The sequence below is a fragment of the Psittacula echo genome (assembly GCF_963264785.1).
Source record: "Psittacula echo genome assembly, chromosome: 3".
Lineage (NCBI taxonomy): Eukaryota > Metazoa > Chordata > Aves > Psittaciformes > Psittacidae > Psittacula > Psittacula echo.
The window spans coordinates 72,374,971-72,398,314 of NC_137736.1; the positions used below are offsets into that span (position 1 = coordinate 72,374,971).

General features: G+C 36.1%; 1 protein-coding gene across 8 annotated transcripts in view; it reads left to right on the forward strand.

Moving 5' to 3' along the window:
- Positions 1–23,344, forward strand: part of DOCK9 (dedicator of cytokinesis 9) — a gene marked incomplete at its 5' end in the record, with an annotated part of 118,490 nt that overhangs the window by 33,576 nt on the left and 61,570 nt on the right. For all 8 annotated transcript variants that reach the window (XM_080613968.1, XM_080613974.1, XM_080613967.1 and 5 more), the window contains 12 exons: positions 586–702; positions 5,556–5,645; positions 7,278–7,360; positions 8,472–8,541; positions 12,561–12,656; positions 13,436–13,570; positions 16,240–16,414; positions 17,705–17,772; positions 21,161–21,235; positions 21,332–21,472; positions 21,850–22,050; positions 22,188–22,310. In XM_080613968.1, coding sequence (XP_080470094.1) covers positions 586–702; positions 5,556–5,645; positions 7,278–7,360; positions 8,472–8,541; positions 12,561–12,656; positions 13,436–13,570; positions 16,240–16,414; positions 17,705–17,772; positions 21,161–21,235; positions 21,332–21,472; positions 21,850–22,050; positions 22,188–22,310 — 1,374 coding nt within the window. The remainder of the gene's footprint in view (positions 1–585; positions 703–5,555; positions 5,646–7,277; positions 7,361–8,471; positions 8,542–12,560; positions 12,657–13,435; positions 13,571–16,239; positions 16,415–17,704; positions 17,773–21,160; positions 21,236–21,331; positions 21,473–21,849; positions 22,051–22,187; positions 22,311–23,344) is intronic.

Consider the following 23,344-nt stretch of genomic DNA (forward strand, 5'->3'; position numbering starts at 1 on the left):
TATACAGCCAGCTGTAATGCCTTGACAGTAGTATAGGCTTTAATGTTGAATCAGTGCATAATAACTGAAGAAAGCTACTTGAACAATTAAGAGGAAGCAGATGGCCTGTGGGAATTTTTATCAAATACAGAGGAGGAATGTCAATTAGCCTACCCCTATTGCAGGTTACTACTGAATTAAAACAAAGCTCAGTCTTAACTTTGAGCTAAGATAGTTTTAATCACTGCTTTAATTCCAGATCAGAGCTTTCCGGGCAGTATAAAGCAAAAGTAGCCACCAGTGTGAGAGACTAGTCGTTTCTTTCAATTTTTTTTTTTTTTTTTTTTTGCAGTGAGAATACGTATGTGATTATTCTGAAAAGCTCTGACTTAGTGTGTTTTGTAAAATAATTCTGTCTCTTCCTTCTGAATCAGCTAGCATGCTTGTCTCTGTAATTATCAGTTGCACTTATCCATATGCCATAGTGTGACATAAAGCCTGTATTTTGAGTACTGTATTCTGCCAACTTTTTAGAGTAATTTCTGAAAATGAGTCAAAAATTGGAACTTTTCCTCAATATACCTGATTTTTTTATTTTTCCCCTAGGCAAAACCAAAGCTCATAGAACCAATAGACTATGAAAATGTCATCGTGCAGAGGAAAACACAGATTTTGAATGATGCTTTACGTGAGATGCTACTGTTCCCTTATGATGACTTTCAGGTAATTTAATCCCCCCCCCTTTCCCCCTAACCCCCCCACCTTTTTTTTTTTTGTTGTTGTTGTCAAAGATTTTTAGCAGTAGTAATCATGAGATGATAAATTCCCATTTCTTTGTTTCTTAACTGTCTTTAACTACAAACCTCCATCCCCCTGCTCTTTGCCATGAGTCGCTTTACACTGCTTAGTTTATTCTGTTGGGTTACATTAAAAGAAATAGCACAATTTCTTCATCTGTCCAGATTATGAGGTCTGTCTCTGCAACTCAGCAATCTTACTGCATTTGGAAATAGGTGATCGGTCATTTTTAGATATTCCCGCCTCTTCCTGACCTAGGAAATAGTGTTATGTTTCCTCAAAAAAAAAAAAGCATCTGCTTTTTGTCATGCATTAATTCTTAAATTGATTTTCTCCCCATTATTTACAGTGAAGGGCATGAACCTTTTCAAATCAAAGCTGTTACTCTCAGCTGCATGTCATCAGCCTAAATTGGGTTTTGGCAAAACACCCATTGCGTAACAGGGCTTTGACTTGATTAAGCCAGACTTAAGCAAGATTTGTTATCATCTTGATGTATTTCTGTAAAATATACGTGTTTATCTAAATAAATAGTTTATTTAAGTACAGGTGTTTTTGAATCTTGTTATAGATCCAGTTAGAATAACAACCAAACATCTTACAGACTGGAGTTGCTCTAAATAGTGAGGAAAGTCTCTCGTACACATGCCCATACCTGCAGTCAAAGTATCTATCTATATTTGAAAAGTATGCAGATATCTGAACAGCCTACAAGTTAACTACTTCTGAATACTGTATCATAGTTGAATACCTTAGAATTATTCTTTAGAAACCTACCTGAAAACTGATTATTTAGCCAAATAGTTGAAGCTAAGTTTATATTTATAATGGGAAAAGTTGGTGATGAGTTGGTGTATTTCTACAGAAGGACATATAAAGACTCATAAAAGGCATGTGTTGAGTTTTTCATTAATTCTGTTTGTTCTATTAAAGTATTTACCTGAGTGCACCTGGACTCTGTTTTTAATATAGACTGTGTACTTCATTTTCTCTCATTCTTACAGGAGTAACTACTAGTAGCCTTCCCACTCTGAGCTAGAATTTTTGGTTTTGGCAAGCTGGTATTTAGAGAGTAGTTTGGGCTTCATGTGTGCTCAGCCACATGTGAAAGCTTGAAGGGATTGCAAGTAAGACTTCTTATGAAAGGAAGTTGTACTGCCTATGAACATTATGTAATTATATTAGTGTTCAAATACTAGATCACTCACAATGATATCCTACACCAGATGTTGGCTTGGGACTGAAGAGCTATCCCTCCCAGATTCCCTTCTACAGTGTCTGCTCTTCAGTATCACAGATCAAGAGGTATCAAGGATACTTCTGCCAAGTATACTTCTCACCTAATTGACTAGTTCACTTACTGGGGGTCGGTTTGGTGAATAACTCTGAGTTATCAATGGGGAAGAAACAATGGAGAAGAAGTAAACCTATCAAGAATATCCTCAGGCATTTTGCTTGAGCAGTCTGGGGGATGCCTCTTCTGCAACTCTTAAGCTCATGCCTATATGAATGAAGCTAGTCCATAGTTATGAGTCTGCTCCTTTAAAGGGAATGACTGAATTATGTTTATAAACTGTAATGCCTTTTGTCATCCTTTGTTTGGATTCCATGGTCAGATTTACATCGTGGCTGTCATTAAAGTGTGTATTACATCAGAGGATTTCCTTCAGGTAGCCATAATTTTGGAATAGTTAGATTTCCTGTTTCTTTATCCCTTATCACTGGAAGACCTGAACACACTTTCTGGTTTTCTCCTATATAGGGAGCTAGAGCATTTACAACTACCTGTATACGCACTTTGAACAGACTATAGGTGGAAACTCCTACCATTGTGTAAACACCTGTTCAAGCCATTTCCTCTTAGAGTATTCAGTTTTTATTTTCACAATGTCTTTCCTTGTGCTTAGGTTAAATTGGTTACTATCTCAAAAACCCTTGCCTAAAAAAGGAAGCCAAGCCTTGTTAATTTATGGTCTCGGTAGTCCTGGGGTAATAGTACTTGATGATCTTAAAGGTCTTTTCCAACCTAGTTGATTCTATGAAGACATTAAGAGTAAGGCTATGAAGTTGCTAAGCAACCATCCATCGTATTTAAAAAGTCATGGCAGTCAGATGAAGCTCCCGAGACTGGAAAAAGGGTAATATAACCCTCATGTTCAAGAAGGGGAAAATGGATGACCCGGGGAATTACAGACCAGTCAGTCTCACCTCCGTGCCTGGGAAAATCTTGGAGCAGACTCTCCTGGAAGGCATGCTAAGGCACATGAGAAACAACAAGGTGCTTGGTGACAGCCAGCATGGCTTCACTAAGGGGAAATCCTGCCTGACCAATTTGGTGGCCTTCTATGATGGGGCTACGAAACTGATGGACAGGGGTAGAGCAGTTGACATCATCTACTAGGATTTGTGCAAAGCATTCGACACTGCCCCACATGACATCCTTGTCTCTAAATTGGAGAGACATGAATTTGATAGATGGGCCACTCAGTGGATAACAAATTGGCTGGATGGCTGCATGCAGAGAGTTGTGGTCAATGGCTCAATATCCAATTGGAGACCAGTAACGAGTGGTGTCCCTCAGCGATCAGTGTTGGGGCCAATCTTATTCAACATCTTTGTTGGTGACATGGACAGTGGGATTGAGCAATTTTGCCTGACCCGAACTTATGCGGTCCGGTTGATGTACTGGAGGGAAGGGATGCCATCCAGAGGGACCTTGACACGCTTGAGAGGTGGGCCAATGCTAACCTCATGAAGTTAAACCAAGCCAAGTGCAGGGTCCTGCACCTGGTTCGAGGCAATCCCAGGCACAGCTACAGGTTGGGCAGAGAAGAGATCCAGAGCAGCCCTGCAGAGAAAGACTTGGGGGTGTTGGTCGATGAGAAAATGAACATGAGCTGGCTTCAGTGTGCGCTCACAGCCCAGAAAGCCAACCGTATCCTGGGCTGCATCAAAAGAAGCGTGTCGTTTTCCCCCACTTAAATACATTATCCCAGAGGTGCTACCACCGTCACTGATGGTCTCGGCCTTGACTAGCAGTAGGTCTATCTTGGAGCCAGCTGGCATTGACTCTACTGGACACAGGGGAAGCTTCTAGCAGCTCCTCTCAGAAGCCATCCCTTTAAGTCCCTTCCCTACCAAAACTTGCCATGTAAACCTAGTACAATCTTGATAGAACTAAAGGTTGATTTTGTTGATTCATACTTTGCAGCATTGACTTCTGTATAAACTGTGACCTGGAAAAGGCCCACAATAGCCATACATGTATACATGTATTTTAAATGCTTAAGTACACATTGTGCTAAGGCATCCCACTACAAAATAAGTGGCTGTTTCTAGGCAGTTCTTCAGTGTCACCTACAAGCATGTTTGCCTTAACAAGAACCCTGGCCATCTTGCTATTGCTTTGTCCTAAAGCATGGGAGAGGGGGAGTAACATGACTCAGAAAATTGCATGCCAGATTTTAACATTGGTGAAATACATTATTTTTTAACCTCAGAAACAGAGCCATTTGCTAAAACTATCAAGAATATGAAAACACCTTCTAACCTGAGATAAGTAAAATGGGAAATCTAATTTAAAACAAGTTACGCATACCCATATCCTGAGTAATGCTAGGTCTCGCTAGCAAACACAGCCTTGTGACAGAAAGACTGGAAATCTTAAACTGTATCCATTACAATCTGCGCTGGTTGTAGACAGATTCGCTTCCCTATTCCATCAGGTTTTGATTAGCAAGTACTCCTTGGCTGTGAGACTTGGTGAAATGTCCTTTCTGCTGTGACCTTCTTTGAAATTTCAGCACTTAGAGCTACAATCCTAAATCCCTGGTATTTGCTCAGGAAGTAGTATAAATAAAAGAGCCTGTAAATTGTGTGCCTTAGTAGTGCATGTGAATCCTGGCTAGTGTTTAAAGCAGTCTTTCATAGGTTGACAGCACGCTAATTTAAAGCCTGTGGGGGGGTTGTATTTAATCTTTGAGAGCATGAGACAGTTTGTAGTTCCTGATGCTTCCATAAATCACATGGTAGCTCAAACCCAGAGAGTTGAAACAGTTCAACCAGTGTAGTTGTGAAGAAAGTTTGTAGAGAAGACAATCCTTCCTGATTTTTCTCTTGGAATATGATGTACAAATTTAAAGGAGCCCAAGGCTTACTTCAGCACTGGTCTGAGAAGCAGAATTTCATGGTCACAAAGAGATTTCCTGCTCTGTGGTAGCCTTTTGACACTTCTCTGAACTCTGGCATGAGACAGGAGTAAGTTCTGACTTGATGGGCTGAAGTGTATACTTCGGTGGTCTAGGCCTTCTTCCTAAATCATCAGTTTAATAGTGCAAGTCCTGTGTTTTTCTTGCTGGCTGAGATCTGCAGTTGAACTACTCTTCTTATTATGGTGTGGGTTTGTTACTTTTCTTGAGTAATAGCTTTTATATGTAGTAATAACACTACCTTAATGCCTGTCTTCAAAATATTTGAGTTATGTTGTCAGTGTGGAATTATTTTACCTGTATTTTCTTGCCCATGTTAATAAAATAGAGGAAAACACTTTTCTATGGCATCTCTTTCTTACTGATTCCAATCTTGCCCTTGTTGTGAAAGAACATGTTGCTGGCCTTTAAATGAAAGCAAATCCTCATTAGTTCTGAAACAGCGTATTCACAGGATGTTTTCTGCTGAGCTCACTATCACTGTCTCAGTTATAGTGATATAACTGATGTTATAATGTGTCATATTTCCTTTAATTGCAAGTTTTATTAATTGTTTTTGTTGTTTTTCAGACAGCGTTATTGAAGCGGCAGAGTCGATACGTTCGTTCAACAGTTCCTGAAAACGCAGAGAAGGAAGCTCAAAGCTTATTTGTAACTGAGGTAATACTGGAATTGCACTTGGCTCTGTGTAATAACAATATTATACCTGAATTGTTTTTCTTCTACTTCACATTTAAGACACAGGGAAAAAAACCCTGAAAAAATATTAAATATTTATTGCTATTTACTTGTCAGTGACTTAAAGGGAAAATTTCCAGGAAAACCTAGTGTTTTTTCTGTTGGTGGCTGGAAAAGAAGTATTACAGGATAGCTTTGAAGAATTTTGTGTAATTGGCCTTTGCAGATTCTTCTCCCCTACCTTCTTTATGCTTTTGGCTTTTCCAGATGAACATGTGTGATTTCCATACATAATATTGGGAGCAATAGTGAATCTGGAATGAATCATTGTGACTGGTTTTTCCTGATAAAGTGTTTCACCCCAGTTCTTAGTTTGTTAGTAATAATCTTGCACGGTTTGCTGGAACAGAGGTATTCTTAACTGTAACACTTGTGGAGGCCAAAATTCATTTTGACTGCTCAATCTGTATGATATATGTAGAAGAAACATCTTCAAACCTGAAATTTCTCACAACTATTTGCTTATGTTGGCATTCTCTTGGTTGTGACTGTGATGTGTTTAAAATTTTTGTCTTTTTTATATTATCTGCTGGTTTTCTACTGACGTACTTTAAGCTGATGTCTTAAGATCTAAAACAAGTAAATGTCTTGTAATTCCAAGAAGACTGAAGGAGCTTCAAATAGCTGAATATACCTCAAACTTCAGAGTGATTTATCCACAATGATACATATCCTTAATACCTGACCTAAACAATTCTAAAATAAATATGAAGAAGGTAAACAAGGAGGGAGGACTGTTGTTGGTAATTCATACAGTTTAATGAGTTTCTGTAGAAACAATAGCTTGGGAAATACTGATTTTTGTATTTTGAAATATAAAGAAAATATTTTGATTTAGTAGATATTACGTTTGTGTACGAGTAAGCCTATTCATGTAACATATAAAATTTTGTACTATATGGTTTCTGGCAACAGACGTTGTCAGTTTTATCTTACTTCAGTCAAAGCCAAGATAAATAAGTACTTTTATGTTGTAGCAATACGGGTGGAGTAAAATGGTATTTCCTGTGATCTGGACCAGAGTGTAATGACATAATTGCTTTTCAGTGGCTGCAACCATGCAGTTTGAATTTGAATATTAATTTAATTGCACTAGAGGTATCAATATAAGGAAAAGATCTTTTTAGTTTCTGTGTACCAATACACATGAAATGAAGTATTTTATTTTGATAAGGTATCTGTATGTCATTGCTGACTTTCTAAAGGCTCAGTCATGTTTTCAGCTGCAGCAAAATGCTACTTCAACTTTTCAGACAACTGAAGATGGTTAATGCAGATGATGAGTGTGTTCACTATTTTCTAGTTTTATAATATACACATCTAGCAGATGTTAACATCCTACTGAAATATAACACTTGTCGCAAAAAGCGGTATTGCACTAGACTATTGCAAAAGAAGGGAAGTATACAGTATTTTCAGAGATTGACATTTAACCATTGTAGCTCATAAACAGCCATATCTCATGAGGTTTGTGTGTGTGTGTGTGTGTGTGTGTTTAGGGAATGCTGTTAGTTCTCTTCCAATTAATATTATATTTGGTTTTCATTAAAACAGTGCATTAAAACCTACAATTCGGACTGGCATGTTGTTAACTATAGATATGAAGATTACTCAGGAGAGTTTCGACAGCTTCCAAAGTAAGTATGTTATTTAGTGGTATAATAAAGATTCTGAATTTGTGAAGGAACTTTAACTGTGTTTAATATAAATGTATTTATAACAGAAATATATTAATACCTGTAATATGTAACTTAAAGTATGTTATATTGGTGTTCAGTAGTCTGTAGAGATGGTAAAGATTTTTTGGATGGAATTAATATTAATGAACTTTAGAGTGTAAAATCTTGTTAAACCAGTTTCTGGAAAGATACTGCCTTATTAATAGCCAGATTAAACCAAGAAATTGTATGGCCAACAATGTGAAATGTAAACATGAAAACTAAAACAGGCTATTGTTTAGATGAAACTAAAATGGTGATATCCTGTTTTTGTAGCTTCAAAGGCAGCTTTTGGAACTCTTTCTGGAGGTTAGGGAATAGAACCTAACTGAGATGGTTAGAGCAAGTGTATGAACTAGTGCAGATTTTCACAGGATGATTCAAAGCAAAAGCCTAATCTACATCTTTTACAGGCTTTCTAAGCCATCTGCTAGAGAAATCTTTTCCAACATTTTAAAAATTTCATAGTGAGATTATAGAGATTGGACCCTTAACTTGAAATATCTGAGAGTAGATGAATACTCTGAATCCCACAACTCTGGAATATCTGTGTCTTCCCTACCTATTCTCCTGCATCTGTCAGTTAAGAAATAGCTTTCTTTCCCCATGAAAAGTACTGATATACTCACAGGTTTTGTAAAAGTCAGTCCATGGTTTTTATTACCAGAACAGAAACCACGATAGTCAGTAGAAATTTAAGTAAACACGTTGTCCTAAAAAGAGCCAGTGATTCCAGGTATGAATTGTTGCTCCTAAGACACTAGGAGTGCAGTAAATGAGAAGGTAATGGGTTCTCTTCAGATACTCAGGAGGACAGTGACAAGCAGAACAAAAGAAAGACTCTGGGCAAATGTGCAAATTAGGAAAATTGCTGGCAAAGAAACACATTACATGAAAAATACATGCTTTTACTCAGTTATTTGTGTGCTTTTTCCCCTTCAATTAAGACAATAAGTTCTTTTTTTTTTATAGCTGTAAGGTATTTAACATCACAAAATTTCTAGTATTTTAGAAGCTTTTTCTTTCCTAGTAAAGGGACAAAATCGGAGAAGCTTCCAGTTCATTTATATGAAGTGGATGAAGAAGCAGATAAAGATGAGGTGAGATAACAGTAATTCCTTACTTTCTCTTGCTTTCAGTAAAGAACGTTGAGTAAAGAGAGGTTACAAATTGGGTTAAGTTTTGATATCAGTAAGTGAAAACTGAGATTAGCTTGAACAGTGAATACTGTTAATTTACTTCTCTCTTTTCTCCTTGTATTCTTGAGATCTGTCATGTGAGTAGAACAAGTTTTGGCAGATGGTGAAATTGAAGTTTTAGTACTTGATAAAAAATAGCTTTCATAAAATCTGTCATGTTTTACATTGCTTCTGTGTAGATGGGCATATAGATAGAGATGTTTCATGCAGTTTAATCACGAAGATGAGTAAAATCATAGGTCAGTCTGTTCCAGCATGACAGTACACACACTTAAGCATATGTGACAATAGGATACAGTCACAAATTAGCTTGTCACAAATTTGAGTATACGATAAGAGATCCATCATGGAAAAAAAAGGTAAAATAATTGAATAAAACTCTAAGGTATTTTCTTTCTTGACATTGGCTTAGGGAAACCAGAAATCATAGCTTCAAGCAATTTTCAAATATGTTTCCAGTGTCAAAGACCTTTTGCAGTAACTGCTTATGTTATTTTTGTGATTTAATTAATTTTTACCACACCCTGTTTCAAAACAGAGTGTTTGAATGCCGGTGTTGTCTTTTCTTACAAGTACTTGAACTCTTGCATCACAGAGAAGAATTAAAACAAAAATAAAATTGTTATTTTTTTGTGGTGTTCACCTTTTGACAGTTACTTTGCTTCTGAAGCGCTGCTGCATATGCAATAGAAGTTTGTTACAAGTTTTCCTGGATTAAATGTGAAAAAGTAGTTTAGGGAGTGCATCTGAGTAGGTGGATTCCTGAACAGATACTCTTAGGATGCTGTTTCTTCAGCACTCTTATTAAACTGCAGTGTGATATTTGGACAAATAATTTCATGCATCTGTATCCAAATCTTCCTATTTGTAAGATGGGAATAATTATGATTTCTATTATGCTGAAGTTAAGAAGACTTGTCCTTACTTAGTGTGACAACAATGTTTTAGAAAACAGTTAAACATCAGAAAAGAAGGTGATATGATAGACTAGGATTGGTCTAGGAAAAAGACTTATGGGTAGAGTTAGTTAAACACTGAAAAACTGTAGCTTGCCTGTTACCAGGTGCTGTGTGTTTTACTAGGAAGTATAAGTGGAGAGGACTTCCTGTTTCCTTCTACCCAGTTTCATGTTAGAGCAAGCAGAACTGTGATATCTTTCAGAGGTACAGTCACTGGAAAAGAGGTCTGCTGCTCTTTGAGGAACTTAAAATATAAATACAAGAGAAAAGCGTGTTAGGAAAAAAAGGGAGCTTATTGGGAATAGGGAACATACATACCACATAAATCCTTTCCTCAAGGGAAGGATTAGTGCAAGAGATCTTTCTTTCAAACATCAACATTTTTGTATGCCAAAAAGCATACATGCAAATCTTACACTAGAAGTTGTTTGGTCTTCATTTTGTTTAGCTTTTGTTTGTGGTGGGTTTTTTTGTTTCTTTGGTGGTTGTTTTGTTGGTTTGGTTTTTTTTTGTTGTTTTTTTTTTTTTTTTTTTTTTTTGTAAGAAAGCTGGTTTGTTAAGAGAATGATAGAAAACAAAAAGCTGCAAGTGATTAAAAACTGAAGGGAAACCAGATAAAGATTAGTTTAATCTTGCATTGTTAAAAAGGAGAGAATTACCTTTCCAAACCTAATTGAGGCTATCAGGCCATCAAGTTGATGTTTGTAAATGGAATTTTTAACCCAGCCTGGGGTATGGGATCAAGATATGGAATTGTTTTTGTTGAAATAGTCACTGTTGAAGTAAATTTTGGAGCTGAGTTTGTGGGAAAGATCATTAAAAAAAGTGAAGCACAGTGTGCAGCAGTAAAAATAAAAGTGAGGAAATTAACTTAGCAGTTGGAAACAGGAAATATGTTTTCAATGTAAAATTTGTGTGTTAACAACTGGGTTCTGGGTTCCTTTGTATTAACAGATGGTCAGCTGGAAATGTTCAGTAGTTTTTTGGCTCTGTAGGCAGGAATTCTGCCTGAGAGAAAGAAACGGTGTAACTAGAGACACTCAAATGGCAATCAGGTTTATTGTTAGAAAACAGCAGGCAGCTCAACATAGTTGGGAAACAGAGTACCTCCAAGATGTGGGATTGGGAAAAAGAGCCTTAATAGAGCTAAATCTTAATTTTTGTTAACACAGGTAACGAAGGAATTCTTGTCAGGTGATCCTATGTATGGTTTGTGAAACTACAGAAAAGCATTGGTTGTTTCGTGCCAAGTTTTGATGATAACTCATCATATCTACTCATCATCTTCCACTCATAAAGGTGGTTTTAAGCCATCCATTCCTTGGGGATAACTCCCACCAGCAGAGTTGGAGAATCATAGTTGGAAATCCAGTGTGTTAAGTTGTTGTCTATGTATACTGTATAAGGAAAAATGTTGTCTAGTTAATAGAGCAGGAGTGGGGGCTAATGACTTGAAAATGTGAAGCAAGTAGACTGTATTGTTTGGGCAGTGAGACTCACTGGGGCATGTGAAAATTTAGGATTTCTGCTCTTGTGCTTCTGGGGCATTATGTCAGATTCTCTGATAGCTGGTGACCATGTCATCCTTACTGGACCTCACTTCCACAGTATCAAGCTGACTAGAAATTTGTAGGGAACAGATTGTTGCAGCTTTGGCCTTCTGTTTGCAGTTTTTGGAAGTTCACATGTGCATATGAATATGCAAGCTAGACAGACTAAATAGGTTGTAAATAAACTAACTACTAACTTTTTACAGAATGTTCCTTGAATTAGTTCCAGAATCTAATTCATATTATTGCAAAATTTGGTTTTAATGTTCCGTTGTTGAACTAATGACTCTGTCCCCTCCATGTAATCATTTTTTGTTGTATGTTCTCTTAATAGCTGAGAAAAGGAGTTATAAAAAGTAGTTGAGGCACTTGAGGAAGTTTTTTGGTTTTGTCTTCGACTGGATACTCGGCTAATTTTGAATGTTTGGATAATAATTCATCAGGAATATTTCTGCTCTAGATGGTTGAAAATCTTCTCACATGTTTAAGGGTGTTTTTTGTGTCAAAATGGGTTACATCAACTGAAAACAATGGTAAAGACAGTTTGGTACTATTCTAAAAGATTACTTGAACTGAGGCCTTAATACTTACTCTGTGGCACTTACAAGTCTGACATTTTGATTGGTTTTGATAGTAGTGTACTGCTTTTTGGTAGCTGTTAACATCTTATGGGTATTGATACAGGCTCCACCAGCTGGCATATGGAAAGTGGTATGCCGACAGTGCCAGTGGGTGTGATGCGTGATGCATGCATTGGATCTGCTGTTTGTGAACTTGCCATTACTGCCAAGTTTGATCTTGCTCTCTTTAGAAAGCTTTGATTCTGATCTATAAAATGGCCGCTCCAGTTGAAGAATTCAAGACGTAGTTCTCTGTAACTTCCTAAGTAATGTTATTGAAATAATACATATAAAGCAAAATGGTTTGAGAAATCTCGATTGAAGTTTTGGATAAGCATGAGTTTACGTTGTTCTTTTTGGTAATAGAAATTGGTAAAAAGTCTTGTGCTGGAAGATTAGAATATGTGAAAAACTTAAAAAGTAAATGTAATAAATGTTTTGAGTTTTCCCACTTTCCACTGTTTCAGTGGGATTTATCTTGACTAGTATTCAGCTGTCTAGAAAGTGGATCATTCTGCTAGCCATAGAGAAAGCCTATCTAAGTGCCTGGGTTACCTGTTAAAGGTTAGATGAAGTCAGTCTCATCCCTGGTTTTAAAATATAATAATTAGTATTACAAAGCTATAGAATTTCAGCAGTGATAATAGTACATTATTGTCACTACATTATGGGCATAGCTATTCCGTCTTTTGAAAATGACTTCTGAATTTTTTGATAAATACAGCAGTTTCACACTGTGATGCAAAACTACTCTTCTCCCTTCCCCCCATCTCCCTTTTTTAAATCTGCAGGATGCAGCGTCTCTTGGGTCTCAGAAGGGTGGAATAACAAAACAAGGATGGCTGTACAAAGGCAACATGAATAGTGCAATCAGTGTGACAATGAGAGTAAGTTTAAGCATGTCTTATGTGTGATAAAAACTGAATGTTAATATTTACCATGCCACTGTGCCTTTGAGAAGCGAATTTGTATGTGGATTACTTCCATGAAAAATAATAGTGTGGGATGAGAGAGGGAAGCTTGTATGTAATTTATATTTGTGAGATCTTTGTTTTCTTTTATTCTCCTTAAATCAAAAAAAAGAAAATGCATCTGGTGAGAGAAGTCCAGTGTTTTAAAGAATTTTTTTATCCTGGACCCTGTTTTGTTATTAGTTGAAATAACTTGCCCAGGGAGGTTGTGAATGCTCCATCCCCGGAGGTGTTCAAGGCCAGGTTGGACAGAGCCTTGAGTGGCATGGTTTAGTGTGAGGTGTCCCTGCCCATGGCAGGGAGGTTGGAACTAGATGATCTTAAGGTCCTTTCCAACCCTATTTTATGATTCTATGAAAAGGGACTATGTAATATGAGGTTTTATTTGTATTGCTTCTTTACTTAGAAACAAGTTATTTTTATGGTTATCTCAACAAATATCTAATATTGTAGAGTCAGTTTTCAGTGGGTCAAAAATTTGTTCAGCACAATCTTGCTGCAGGTTTTTAATTTAGTTTTTTAATTTGTTATAATTAATGATTTCTGGTTTATTTTCTGAGGATACTGAATAGACTGTGTAAATAAAAGCTTTTTTCTAAAACCTATTGTGTAAATAGCACTTCAGGGTTTTGTAATATGAAGCTGATTAAAACCGGTGTTGCAGTTGTTTTTCTTTCCTCCTTTCTTTTCACAAGTCATTTAAAAGAAGATTTTTCCACTTAATCCAACTTGGTGATGGATCCTATAACCTCAATTTCTACAAAGATGAAAAAATATCAAAAGAACCTAAAGGATCAATATTTCTGGACTCTTGCATGGGGGTGGTTCAGGTAATTACAATTTTTCTGCCTGTTCTCTGGTTAGTTCTGGTTTTGATAGAAAAGGATTTTTCTAAAAATACAGGTAACTTGTGTCAGACGTAGATAAGTATCTACTCTGCAGAGGAACAATTAGACACTGCATCTTGCAGAAACAGTGAATGAGTCTTTAAAGGGCAGGAGGCTGAGTTTTAAAAATCTTTCTGAAAAGGAGAGAAATTACTGATTGATTTCAAGTATTTATCAAAAATATCAAACGAAGTATTAAGGCGAACACACACAAATCCTCAGTCTTAAATCAGGACAGTTAACGACAGCATAAAATTAAGGTTTGTTTCTGTTACATTTTGTGTTTACATGAGCTGTAAAATGTTTTGCATAGCTTCTTGTGTGGGATTTTTGTTGTGGGAATTGTATTAAATTCAGTCACCCTTCCAGATGCTTTCATTTGACCTTAATAACGCTGCTTTTATGTGCTTTGCTTTATTTTAAAAAGTTGAGGGCTTTGGTGAAATGTTGGTCGTTAGCAAGTGCCAAAGAAAAGATTATTTTTCTTTCCTCGTGATTCTGTTATGTATTTACAGTACAGCATGTAGCTCTTCTGTTAGGCATAGTATACCTGGAAAAAACTCCCGGGCTGTAGGGGTTTGTTAACGTGAGTACTGTAATGAAAATGTATTTCTTGTGCAATAGTGGGGTTTTTTTTAGCATTAAGTTGTTTGCAGATTTATGCAGAGAGATACAAGAGCGTTACAGGGGATTATTTTTTTCCAAATACGGCAATAATGTTTTTGGATACACATTTAATAGATACTTTGCATGGAAGGTCTTTAACTGTAATAGATTTAGTCATATTGCAAGTTCTACATGCAGATTTACACAGATCGTTTTGCCTTAGGTACACAATTCTAGCCAACTTTGATTTGTCTTTTTAGAACAAACCAGCAAAAAGTGTTGTAGACTTTGTCTTGCACTTAAGATGTATCTTTCCTTTTGTTCCTCAGCTTCCTCTGCTTTGGTGTCCCTCTCTCTGGTAATATGTACTGTCCATCTTCTGGCCCCTTTTGTTTCCCACTTAGGCAGTGGCTTTTTTTTGGTTCTCAGCCTGTGGCTCTGTTACAGACCATTGTGAGCAGACACTACAACATTAGTTTGCATCATCAGAAAACACTTGAGATTTTCAGAAGTTACAAATGAAAGCGAGGCACTGCAAGAGAACTGGAAGAGAACAAGCCCAGACACCAGCATACACAGGGCAAGCCACCAAGTGGAAAGCAGTTGGCAGAAAAAGATCTGCAAATCCTGGTGGACACCAAGTTGACCATGAGCCAGTGATGTGCTTGCTGTAAAGAAGGCTAATGATGTCCCAGGCTCCATAAGAGGGTGGTGTCAGCAGGTTGAGGGAGGGGATCCTTCCTCTCTGAACAGCTGAACAGCACTGGTTGAGGCCACACTGGAGTCCTGTGGCCGGTTCTGGGCACCTCAGTAAGAGAGAGACATGGACATACTGGGGAGAGTCCAGCAAAGGGCTATGAGGATGATGGAGGATGGAGCATCATTCCTATGAAGAGAGGCCGGTTTGGCTTTTTTGGGTTGTTTTGTTTTAATACTGGAGCATATTGAGACTTTTCTGCATCACAGAGAAATGCAGTCACATAATAATATGCAGTCTCTGTATCACACAGAATCATACGTAGAGGCATAATTGCTGTAATTCAGTGGTTTGTAAAAACTGACAAATGTGATATCTACCACTTGTGTCAAAGTTTTATATTGAAAGCTAAAGGTTACTGTTCTTGAGAGTTTTCGTTTACTTCAGTACTGATTTTAATTGGAAAGACTGCCTTATATCTGGAGTCTATACATTTGTTTGTATCCTTCTTACAGAAACTCATCTTTGGTAGAAAGCTGACTATTTTGCCAACAGTAGTTTGTTAATTGAAAAATTTGAGCTATAGTGAAACTAAGATATAATTTGGCATTTAACTTACAACAAACAAAAAATCCCCCAACCATCAAGTCTGTCTTGTTGTTTATTTTAATGTTTATTTAATGAATTACCATTTTTAAGAATTAAAATTATGATAATATAGAATTTTCATTTAAGGTTTGTGAATTCATTCCCAGACACTTGAGTCAAGCTATGTAGCATTTAAAGCCTTGATTTAAATTGTGCAAAAAGGATGACAGTAATGGTTGAGGAACAAAGGAGGACTTACTCACAACTTCATGCATATTTTAAAGACCAATAGTATCAGAGCATTCAGGGTTGAAGCTGGTTACAATTAACCTTTGGTAGAAATCCCAACATGCAAATGATTTTCACTCAAATGTTAATAGTTTGATGCTTTTTTTTTAATCAGTAGATTTTAGCTTCATTTCTCTATGAATACATGAAGATTTGATATTTGGAAATCAGATATTTTTGTTTTTAAAAATGATTACAAGCAGAATTAAGATGGGAAACTGAAAAATGTGCTGTTACCTTTCGTACTTCCACTTGTTGCAGAGGTACAAATAACTTCAAAAAGTGAAATGTCAGAGAGAAAAAAGTGTAATTATAATACACTTGTTCAAAATATTAAACTGTATATTTTTTTAAAAGATCTGCAGTACATATAGCTTTCTTTGTGAGTAGGCAGTATATAAAGATACTATAAAGATATTTTATTTTCCTACAGAACAATAAAGTCAGACGTTTCGCATTTGAGCTCAAGATGCAAGACAAGAGTAGTTACCTTTTAGCTGCAGATAGTGAACTTGAAATGGAAGAATGGATAAACACTCTGAACAAAATCCTCCAGCTTAACTTTGAGGCTGCAATGCAAGAAAAAAGAAATGGAGAGTCTCATGAAGGTAAGCAGAGTTTCTGGCAGTGCTAATAGTTATGTGACAACATTTATGTGCATGCATTTGAAAAGAAAGGCTTCATTGCAGCTAAATTTTTTTGCTTTCTTTGGTCATAAAAATTACGGGCCTTTTCACTGTCTGTTTGAACTAATTAGAGTTTTGACCTTTTGGCATTAAAATAGCGCTGTTTTATATTGATTCCCAATGAATTAAGTCCAGCAGAGAACGAGACTGAGCAGAAGTCTAGAAAAATAGGACTCACAATGAAAAATCAGGACTGAGACAGTTTAAGGAAAAGAGAAAACTTACAAGGCACTTGCTTTGAAACATGTAACATGCTGCTCAAAATGGAATAATCTGTTATGTGGTCACTGTAGGTAGAAGAATAAGAAATTGTGGTTGCAATAAGGGGCTTTAAACTTAGATGTAAGTCCCTTGACCACAAATTTTTCCCCAAAGTACTGAAATAGATTGTTTGAGTGTTGAGTCTTTTCTGTTGGAGCCCTTTGAGAATGGGTATAGCAGCTATATGTAAGGAATGTGATGTTGGTATAGTTTGGTGGCAAAAGGGTAGGTAGTCCAGTGTTCCTCTTGTACATTTTTCCTCTTGACAGTGGATGGAGGAGGGCAACTGGTATGAAACCAAGTGTATCCAGAAGAACCTGAAAGGTGTTATAGAAGGCTGTTCTGCTTATAAATAGCACAGTATACCAAAAGGGATCATTAGAGTTTAAAATGAGATATCACTGTCTTAGGTTAAGATTGCTGGAATTCAACAAGATGTTTGAAACAAAAGCAGATTGGAAAAAGAGAAGCCTGTAGCTCTGTGAAAGACATTTTAGTCAGCGGTCCCCATCTGACCTTAGAACCATAAGATGCTTAAAGCTACCTGAATAGTTGCTTTGTAAGTCCAGTAAATCCAGGAGGGTAGAGCTGGGGACCTAAGGAACAGAGGGAACTTGTTTTGAAATCACGTTACAATGCATAGTGGAAAAAGTAATGTAAATTTGTGCATTGAGTATCCCCTTTCCCCAGACAGATATCAATATTAAAGCTGTTTCTTAGGTAAGTTTCAAAATAGTTGCTACTTTACCAATTTATGTAACTGGTTACATCCTCCAAGAAGTCACTGCATCAGAATTAAATGATGGAGTTGCCTACAACCCGTTTATGTTAAGCATTGTCATTTTTGAGGGGGTAGGGGTTAAAAAAAAAAAAAAAAGATAAATACTTTTTGCTGCAGAGTCTTGTGAGTAGTTTGGGGGGGTTATTTTTTTTAATGTGTTTTTATTTCAGATGATGAACAAAGCAAGCTGGAAAGCTCATCAAGTAGTTTTGATAACTACTATCCTGAAATTGCCAAGGTAATATATATTGTAAATACCAACTCAGGATATAAAGTACTAAACATAAGTTAAGAGACATGAACTTTCAATAAAGGTAAGGTATTGGCTTCTAGCTACCAGTCAGTTCGTGGTGCTTTGAAAGCTTAGAAGCTCTTTTGTGTATAGATGTGGTTATTGAGCTCCTTCATTTTCTGCTTTTTGAGGCAAACTAGCTTCTATCTTAAAATTGCTTATATAAATCTTGACATGGTGTTTAAAAGCAGCATGGTTTATATTTTATTAGTTTTTTGTATTTTGCATCTTTTATATTGTTTTATTGCATGCAGGTAAGTGCTAAAGTATTTCTATAGAAATGTAGTTAGTACTAAAGTCAGGTTTTATTGTCATAGTTAAAGTCCATCAGAGTTTAATAGCATCTTAATAGAGATGATTCTATCTATTACAATAGTTGACATATCAAAAGATCCAGTCAGAATAGATTGTCAGACTTTTAGTACCCAAATTGGTTGGGTGACTTAATTCTTTCTGTGACTGCTTTGTAATCAATTTAGCACATGTACACAAAAAGCTATTATGTGATAATCTAACTTCCAGTATTTGGAAATTAATTGGGATTGTGGTGCATGCAATCAAGTTTTCCTTATAAGTATGCTGTTTGATGCTTAAAGCTCTTCCATGAGGCTATGAAAATTTATTTCAGAAACAAATATAAAATTGGATGCTCTTATTGTACGGAATATTTTTCTTTCTTTGTAGCCAGTTTTGCAATGCTTAGGTTCCACATGACTTCCAGAGGGGACTTTTATGTAGGGCTGCAGCACCTGCATATAGTTTTAGTACTGCAACTGCTGCTTCCTGTTTCCGTAACCTTCTGGTCAAGAGGTTGTGGGTCAGCTCTTCAAGCTAGGTATTTTTCTAGCATGTTATTTTTCTCAGCTCTTTAAGCACTGGCATTTTTAATTCCATGGTTAGAACCCATTTAAATTTCTGTTTCCTTCAAAATAACTTTTTTTTGTTTTCCCATTCTATTTCATCTTTACTAAATACTTCCTTTCAAAATAATTTAATGTGTTTTTCTAGCCTTTTTTCCTTGCGAAGTACAGGGGAAAAATCTGCCCATTTACATTAGTACACTGTGCCTTCACTTGTTTACTTTATATAAATGCTGGGGTTTTTGAGGATTTTTTCGTCCTCTGTTGTTTCTTGCACTGTCTTTTCAGCTGTGGTTTGGGTTTGGTTCCTTTTTCCCCAGTGGAAGGCTTGCAAGTCATTGAGCCTTCTTTTAGAAGAGTTTATAGCTGCTCTATTATTTTTCTTGGTTCTAGAAGGAGATTTTCACAATAGCTGACCTCATATCCGTATGAGGAGAGAGAAATTCCTTCAGGGGTGATTGTAGAGCACCTGACAATAGGGGAAAAAACAGTCTTCCTAGGAAAGGTTTAACCCTTGTGAGTACATCTCCAGGCCTTCATTTTTCTATCAACCACTGTTAGTTTATAACATAAACTAAATAAGATGGTATTGTGCGCTTCAGTGCACAGGTGTGCACACATATATATCTATCTGTCTGTCCTACCTGCTTCATGTTTCTTATATCTGTAACTTACCTGTAACTTAAATACCAAGAATGAATACAGTTTTGTTGGTTTGTTGTTTGTGTTTGGGTATTTTTTTAATCTTCAGAGAAAAACAAACTAGACCTCTATCTTAAATAAATATGTGACTGTCATGATCAGTGTGCTCATGTACCTTCTTAACCATTGAGTCCAAGTATTCCTTGAGGTAGGAAAACATGCCTGTTTTTCAGATGAGGAAATGGAATTAGAGAGTCACTGCTGTGCTATAGACAGGGTTGATGACTACATACATTTGAAGTTCTTGACTTCTGACCGACTGCCCCTGCATATTCTTGTTGTCTCTTTATCTCATAAACTACCATCTAAAACTATTCAAGATGCTTTAGCTGAAACAGTTTCTATATTGTTCCTATGACAACATGATCTTCCTCTTCAGTTCTTGCCAATGACTATTCCCTTTCTAAAACATCCATGCAACCTTCTTGCCATCTTTAAACTTCTTCACAATTTAATCTTGTATTTCTCAATCATACTGGCTGTTGAACAAGCAAAGTTCGTCAATACTTTGCTGGTATCGAGTATCTGAGTTGTGTCTTTCACAACAACTCATTGTCTTTTCTCCTGTCTGTGTTAAAGATAACAAAGTAAAGTAAATGAAATCCATTAAGGCATCTATACTCAAAATCACACCTCCGAAGTTTCTCTTCTATAATACATCCTTTAAGTCAAATAAAATACATTTTTTTTCCTTTAATAATATTATCAACCTAAAATAGAATATTTGCGCTCTTAGAGTTGATTTTGGTTTGGTTTGGTTTTTTTTCTTTTTTTCTTGAGACATAGTGGGAACTTCTTTAGCCTCCAGATGTAGACAGTAGATCACTACCAGCTGATGGTCAATGTTGAGAATTTTGGGTTGGTAACTTCTTTTAATGCATACAGGCTGATCCAAAAATAGATAGCTGTCTGTAATGTAATACTTTGTATCCCTGTTTAGCCAGCTACTACTTTGGGAATGGCAACTCTCCTACCTGGGTAATTTTGGTGCATGCATTATGTCTATTTGTCATGTCCTGTGACTTTAAAAATCATAGAATACTGTTTAAATCATACCTTTTTTTTTTTTTTTTTTTTTTTTTTTTTTACAAAAGTAATGTATGTATAACATCAGTTTTCACATTCTATTTTGTTCCATTTTACTTTTGGTGTACTATTAATAGGTAGGTATACACAGATCACAGGCAGGATCAGTGTATATTCTGCTCTGCTAAGTAACTTTTAGGTGTGAGGGGTTCATCTTTTGGAAGTTTCAGGGGTTTCCATCTGCTCACAGAAAAATGCTTCTTTGGCAGTAGAGTTCAAGAAAAGAAAAAGGAAAAAGAAAAAACAAAAAGAGCTATGATGGTGTTCCTTAATTTAGGTGACCTGTTGTTTCCTGAGCAATCTCATGGTCTCAGGATAGCTCTGAGCATCAACCTACATTCATACTTCTTTTAAAGTAGTATTATGAAAGTTACTATTTAAGGAGGCAAAGTGCTGTATCAGCTACACTGGAGTATACTTCCCATAAGCTTGGAAGGTTACATGCTGCTGGTGTAAGTTTTTGTGTTTCTAGGCCTGGAAAAGCTTTTAGAGGAGAGGAGTCTTCTTTCACATTTTACTTGGACCAGATAGAGTAATTTAAATTAAGGAGCTGAGTTAGGGAGAGAAGAGTGCATGAATCAGAAACATGTAAAGCTTTGAACATCACAGAAAAAGGAATGAAATTGCAAGTTGCTTTAAAATAGTGTGATACTAAGGTTTGGAGTTTTTTTTCTAATTTTGAGCAGAGTACCAGAGAAGCAGAAATCAAGTTGAAAAGTGAAAGCAGAGTTAAACTTTTTGCCTTGGATCCAGATGCACAGGTTAGATTTTTTACAAAGAAGCATGTTATTTTATTTTATGTTGATCCTTTTGAGATAAAAAACCCTGACCGAAATTTTCCTTTTCTCTTTTTAAAGAAGCTTGATTTTTCTGGTATTGAACCAGAAGTGAAGCCATTTGAAGAAAAATTTGGAAAAAAAATTCTTGTGAAGTGTAATGACTTATCTTTTAATTTGCAAAGCTGTGTTGCAGAAAATGAAGAAGGACCAACAACAAATGTAAATAATTCACCTAATTATTTTTTTTACTATGATAATAAATGTCTTAATATTGTGTTGGCACTGTTCTTAATGGCAGGAATTCCTTGCTGTGATTGAGAAACTTACATTGTGGGCTTTTTTCTACTCCTTTATAATAAGAACCTAAATCCAATGAGAAGTAACTTAGCTACTAATCTTTAATGTTGTGTTGTAGAAAGTGGAATTTTTCTTTTACTATCTTTTTACATGCTGACAGTAGAGTGATGGACATGTGTACTTATCTTCCTTTCATGGAATTGTTACTCATACGACTGTTACTCATCTTGCCTTCATACACTTTTTACAGTAGTATCAGATGCCAGCAATGACACTTGATTCTTCTTTTTAATGTGTAGGTAGAACCTTTCTTTGTCACATTATCATTATTTGATATTAAAAACAATCGGAAGATTTCAGCAGATTTCCATGTCGATTTGAACCACGCCTCAGTAAGGCACATGATACCCAATGCATCTCAACAGATGATGAATGGCAGTGGTGACAGCATACACAGAATTCAAGACATCCATGAAACTGTATTACAATATCCAAAGCAGGTAAGAACGAGTAACCTAAAAAATTAGCAGGATTTTGGATCCAAGTAGAGAGTTTTCGTACGTACTTTGGATGGCTTTCTGTTATGTGATGTAAAATGTGTGTGCGTTTTCCTTTTATTTTTCTCTCTTATTTCTAGGGAATATTCTCAGTCACATGTCCTCATACTGACATTTTCCTTGTGGCTAGAATAGAAAAAGTATTACAAGGAAGTATTACACATTGTGCTGAACCATATATGAAAAGTTCAGATTCTTCAAAGGTACGTTACCTTCTTCTGTGGTGTGTAAAAAGTGCTGAGGTGGGACAGGTTGATTTCACATCAGTAAATATCAACCAAAAGCTTAGTTCTTTTTTAGGAAATTCAGATAACTGGATGATTTGACTCAGTAAGTTGTATTATTACTAGTAACTTATCAATTGAAACATTATAGATAAAGTCTAACATATTATTGGGAAATATTTATCTAGCTTTTTATAATTGTGATGCAATTACAATTCTTGTAATGGGCTTAAACAAACTGATTTGACAAAAGAGGATTGGAATTCAAAGTATTGGACGATAATGTGAAAGTTGAGTTCAAAATTGTTGAACAATGAAATATTCAATATAGCTTAGAAATTAACTGTATGTGTCTTAGTTAATTTGTCTTATTTACTGTATCATTGTTGCTGACTCCCTTTGTCTCACTTTTTGGTGACCACAGTTTACTGTGGTGTTATCTGCACTCTTGTGGGCTTTTTTTCCTTCAGAACCATTGAGATCGTTAAGCCTCTATTTTTATGTTTAAAATGCTTGCAGATTTGATGTAACTCCAGATCACTTTTGGAAATAAGCCACTGAAGCATCCAAAGTTTGCAGGAGTCCAGGATGACATAACATTTGAATGTTTTCTGAAACATGCCTAGAAAAACCTGTGTCACTTGCTGCTTCTTGTTTGTAGCTGTAGAAATAGTTTTAGTTTTGTTGATTTACAGTTGTGCTTAAATAGTTTGACCAGGATAGCAGGAGAAAAGATTTTTGTAAGCAGTGTCAGCTACTGTTAACATTCTTCCTGTTTTCAGCTACTGAAAGGGGAGAAGGAATGGTTAACTTTGAGTCTCTGCAGAGGAGCAGTGTTCTTTCCTACTGATTTAATGCTGGCTAAGATACACAATAAATGAACTGTATTTTTCTCTTGGTCTTAATATAGATCAGACTACTGATTTGCTTTTCCAGGAATACTTGAGGGTTTTTTTCAATTATCGTTGGAAAACAGCAGCTTTGTGTTTTAGGAGTCTGGTTTTGAAGTATAT